Source organism: Colossoma macropomum, unplaced genomic scaffold (assembly GCF_904425465.1).
Source record: "Colossoma macropomum unplaced genomic scaffold, Colossoma_macropomum, whole genome shotgun sequence".
Lineage (NCBI taxonomy): Eukaryota > Metazoa > Chordata > Actinopteri > Characiformes > Serrasalmidae > Colossoma > Colossoma macropomum.
The window spans coordinates 8777242-8782184 of NW_023494796.1; the positions used below are offsets into that span (position 1 = coordinate 8777242).

Sequence of the window (4943 nt, forward strand, 5' to 3'; positions counted from 1 at the left end):
ATGTATTTTGTAATGTTATCGCTCACTGACTGATAATCATGCAGGAAGATGGTGATGATTCAGTGAACTGATGCAGTGAAACACACAAACATTCTAAGCCGCTTATCCTTCTGGGTCACGGGGGGAGCTGGAGTCCACCCCAGCAGTAATCGGGGGGAAGGCAGAAAACACCCTGGACAGGCCACGAGTCCATTGCAGGGCAGACACACAGACACACACATTCACATACACACTCAAACCTAGGGGCAATTTAGTGTGTCCAGTTGGCCTGACTGCATGTCTTTGGACTGTGGGAGGGAACGGGAGCACCTGGAGGAAACCCACACGGGGAGACCCAGGCCCTTCTTGCTGTGAGGGGACAGCCCTACCTGCTGCATCACCATGCGGCCCGCAGTGAAACACCACCAATATAAAATATTAACATATTTAAAGATAAAAACATCACAACAAACGTCGCCACCAACACATTTATGATTTATTGCTGTTTCTATTAGATCATCTATTAGTCCCATTAAATGTATTAAACAATTAAAGTTCTTACACAGCTACATGTTTAACATTCCAAATGAAATTTATGCAATTAAGTAAATATGATTAAAAAAATTTAAATTTACAAAAAAAATCAGATGCATGTACAAACTACAGATTCTACACAGATTCTGCACTGACTTCATTCAGCCTCCAGGGGGCAATCAAACTTTCTGATCACACAAATGATGGCTGATCACACATCTGGCTACAAACAGTCAGAAATTATACATTAAACAGAAAATGTCACAGAAGCCTCTACAACTAAATATAATAGCAAAATATTCAATATTTAATGTGTCCACTTTTTGATGAGGTCTATATAGTTTTGCCACATTGTGGTTAATGATTTAAGTGTGAGCAGAAGATTAAAATGAAGTTATTAAAGAGTCGACTGTACATTTCTAGAAAACTGATTGAAGTGCTGTTAGAAAGGACATATTCAGTCCCCATCATGCCTATCCTGCAGAAACAAAACAGCACAGACCAGCATGCATTCTGTGCTGGTCAGGTGCTGGTTCAGCTGGTTACCCACCATGGTCATCCTGGTTGACCAGGATACCAGAATCCAAAACTCTTGAATGCTCTTGTCATAAACTTGTCTAATATGAAAACCATGAAAAAATAATAAGCACACAGGTCAAATGTAATTAAAACAGTGACAGTTATGAATTAAATACAAACATGCTGAGTTCAGCAAAATATTCCTTTACAGGTCCAAACAAACTGCTCATATTCCTGGCTTTTGCTGCCATTTATTCTAAAACACTCTCAGTTAAAAATACTTTTCTCACAAATCCAAACAAACCGCTGCTTACAGGGATAATCAGCCCAGTTATTTACAGGATCAGACTTGTCGCCAGTTACGACACAGTCCTCATATGCTGCACCATTGGGTTCCCCACTTCTCCAGAACCTGAAACAGAGAATCAGAGAACCCACTGTGTTTATCAGAGCAGTGAGGAGTAACTGTATCATCACCAGAGTTCAGGTCAATCATCTCTTACCTAGTGGTCAGTGCTGAGCCGTCCACCCATTTCCAGACCCTCTCTGTGTCTCGGTCAGTCAGACCAATCCAAGCTCTCTGTCCTCGTCTCAGTATTTCAATAAAGTTCTGTTAACAACCAGATGAACATCCTCAGAAACAGAGAGGAAAAGTAACTCACTGCACACATATTTGTGCTTGTGTGGTCTGACATAAACAATCTCAAATCTCTCTCTCTCTCTCTCTCTCTCTCCGCCTCTCTCTCTCTCCGCCTCTCTCTCTCTCTGTCTCTCTCTCTCTCTTTCTTTCTTTCTGTCTCTCTCTCTCTCCCTCTCTCTCTCTCTCTCTCTCTCTCACCTGTTCTTCTCTGCTGTTTATGGTCACCAGGTCTGCTCCTCTCCCTCTGCAGTCCTGTCTGCTCTCACTCCAGCTCTTCCCTCCAGTAGAGATGAAGTACATAATGGTCTTGAAAAATGTCCAGCCCTGCTGTGTTGCCGCCTCTATGAATTGAACACAAACACAGAGATTCATTTTACACTTTAATATCACAGTTATATTCTTCTCTCACATGTGAGATGTTTATTTGAGTCCTTGGTAATTATTCCTCACATTAAAACTGGATTACTGTACTGGTAATTTTTTTAGCATTTTAGGATACACTGATATCAGAATTGAGGGATTCTGACTGTCTGATATTTTTTATATCTGATGCTGATACATTTATAAAATCTTGATCTACCTGTCTTTGATTCATTTGGATACATATAACAGATTTTTTTAAGCAATTATCTGTTAATACCGATATGATTCTGATATCCTTATGCATCCCTAATTGCATCATAACTTATAGAAATGTAGTTGTTGCCATACTAGATGCAGGATGTTTGATCATTAATGTTTTCAGAGTATGTCAAAGCAATACACAGGATTAGCACTTCACAATGTTGGAAATAATTTATGTTGGAAATAAATGTATTTGATAAATGTAGTATTTATACTGTCTTACTGAGGGGCAGACTGCATCAAACCTTAACAAACCTTAACAAAGCTACATCACATCAGCTGGACTGAGGCAACCAATTGTAATTAATTGTATGCAGCTATAACCCTCTACTTTACATAAATCCCTGAAATTTCAGTGGAAAGTACTATTGAAAAGAAAAAAAGACCCTTTCATTTATGTAATTTCCAGTAAAGTAAAAGATGTCAGAAAAAAAGCAAGAGCCAAAACCTCAAAAATAATTATAATCTTTCAGTATTTCATATTTAGTATTGGCATTATTTAGCACTGGGCAGTAATAAGGTTTACCACAGTATTTGAAAATGATGCTGGTATTTCTAATTGCTGATGAAATATGAGAATTATTACGGTGTCAGCTGTTACTTTCTGTCGCTCCAACAGTCTCTTGACTTTGCTCTCTCAGACATGAGTTTTATGATCTAGACTTGTGTCAGCAGAGCACCAGTTAGTTGGAATTTGACCTGTACTGTGGTGTGTGACACTTTTGCCTGCTAACTAAGCTAATGTTAGCTTAGTTAACATGGTACGGATCCAGACACCACAGAATAGATTACACTTTGCCTTTCTGCCCTTCCAACAGCAGGTGCTCTGTTACACTCCCTCTGATTTGAATATAAACTGGTGTTGGTGCTTTAATTTGCCAGAACTGAATCTGTTCTATGGTGAGCAGAGCTGTTATTATGGTAGATAAGCTACAGTGGTGGACAAAGTACACAAACCATGTACTTGAGTTAAAGTTGAGACACCCAGGGCAAAATATTACTCCAGTAAAAGTAGAAGTTCCTCCCTTTAGACCTCCACTTGAGTAAAAGTACAAAAGTATTTGCCTTCAAATGTACTTATTACATTAAAAGATAGATTAGTATTAAAAGATTAATTATGACTCTAATGTCCTATTATCATTTTTGTAACAAGACTCTACATTACTGCCGCATTAACTCATTTTAGGTGAAAATACTCCAGTGTCACTCTTGGTAAACGAGTCTTTTTAACAGAATGTCATTAATTAGTCTGTCACTGATGTGTATTAAAATGATCATAAGCACAAAACACTGAAGGCAAACAATTTCTATTAGCCCTAAAGCGCTGTTGTAGAACCGTATGCTTGCAGTGGGTAGGTATGTCCAACTGGTCAAAACAACTTCAAAACAAAGTGCGCTCTGTTCCCTGATTGGTGTTCTTGCTTCACACTTCTTTTGTTTTGACTTTGAAAAATGTTGCGTTTTTATACACACATAGGCCAAAAGGAATGACAGATTTCTCATAATGTAGTGGAGTAAAAAGTAAGATATTTGACTTTGAAATGAAGTGGAGTGAAAGAAAAAGTCACCCAAAATGGAAATACTTGCAAAATGGAAACTACTTAAGTACAGTAACAAATTACATTTACTGTCCACCACCGATGAGCTAATGCTAATCAGGTCTTCTCTCCTAGTTATCAGAAGCGGTTTAACATAACAACAATGGTGGATTAGAATTGATGCACTCTCTTCACGTATTTGGTGACTGTGTAAAAATAAACTTTTTATTTTAATGCCTTTATGCATTTTAATATATAAATCACATGATTTAAATGTGGTAATAATATGTATTGCGTGCTTAAAAATTTAATCTGACTTAGTTGCTCCAAAAGGAGGTAACTGTCTTAAACCTTAGAGATGATTTGCTCACCCAGCTTAGAGAACTTCTGAAGACAGTCTCTCTGATTCTGAAGCTGACGAACCACAGAGTCGTAACTGGTCTGTAACTGGTCTCTCTTTGCACTCAGTTGGGTGTTAATGTTCTGTAACTGGTCTCTCTCTGTACTCAGTTTGGTGTAACTGCTCTGTAACTGGTCTCTCTCTGCATTCAGCTTGGTGTAACTGGTCTGTAACTGGTCTCTCTCTGCAGTCAGGTTGGTGTAACTGGTCTGTAACTGGTCTCTCTCTATAGTCAGGTTGGTGTAACTGATCTGTAACTGGTCTCTCTCTGCAGTGAACTTGACCCACAGCACTGTGATGGCGGCCAGCAGGAGAACACACAGCAGCCCCAGACACACTGCAGTCAGTATGAAGCATCTTCTGTCTGCAGTGCTCATTTCTGAAAATGGATACATACATATTTCAGTGAATTAATGAACTGTTCAGATGTATATAAGATGATAAAGCAGGTGAACTAGTAAAACAGAGCTTGTTGTTTTGTGAAAGTGAAAAGTCTTATGCTGTTGTTGTGCTGTTGAGTGGCATCTCTACATTAGGGGCTGGTGGGGCCTGGCCCCAACAGATGTTGCTGTTGAACAGTGCATGACAGGATCAATAATTCAGTATAACAACTAATATATATTTCTTTGTAACTAACATTGTTATGCATTCATAACGTATGACAATGGTAGGGCTGTCCAATACATTCCGGGTATCATCCTGTACCTGT

General features: G+C 38.8%; 1 protein-coding gene across 1 annotated transcript; it reads right to left on the reverse strand.

Moving 5' to 3' along the window:
- Positions 1-1205: 1205 nt before the first annotated feature.
- Positions 1206-4394, reverse strand: LOC118817086 (CD209 antigen-like protein 2). Its single transcript, XM_036583778.1, has 4 exons — positions 4206-4394; positions 1871-2013; positions 1536-1642; positions 1206-1444 (listed from the first exon to the last, which is right to left on the reverse strand). Exons 2-4 carry the CDS (start codon positions 1970-1972, stop codon positions 1300-1302), a joined length of 354 nt encoding a protein of 117 aa, XP_036439671.1. The 5' UTR covers positions 1973-2013; positions 4206-4394; the 3' UTR covers positions 1206-1299.
- Between the last annotated feature and the right edge of the window lie 549 nt (positions 4395-4943).

Bases quoted from the DNA above. Each gene is read 5' to 3' on its own strand.
- LOC118817086 (XM_036583778.1), bottom strand. From the start codon at position 1,972: ATGTACTTCATCTCTACTGGAGGGAAGAGCTGGAGTGAGAGCAGACAG. The intron at 1,643-1,870 runs GTGAGAGAGAGA...GGTTGTTAACAG, and splicing joins TAAACAGCAGAGAAGAACAG to AACTTTATTGAAATACTGAG. The intron at 1,445-1,535 runs GTAAGAGATGAT...TCTCTGTTTCAG, and splicing joins GGCTCAGCACTGACCACTAG to GTTCTGGAGAAGTGGGGAAC.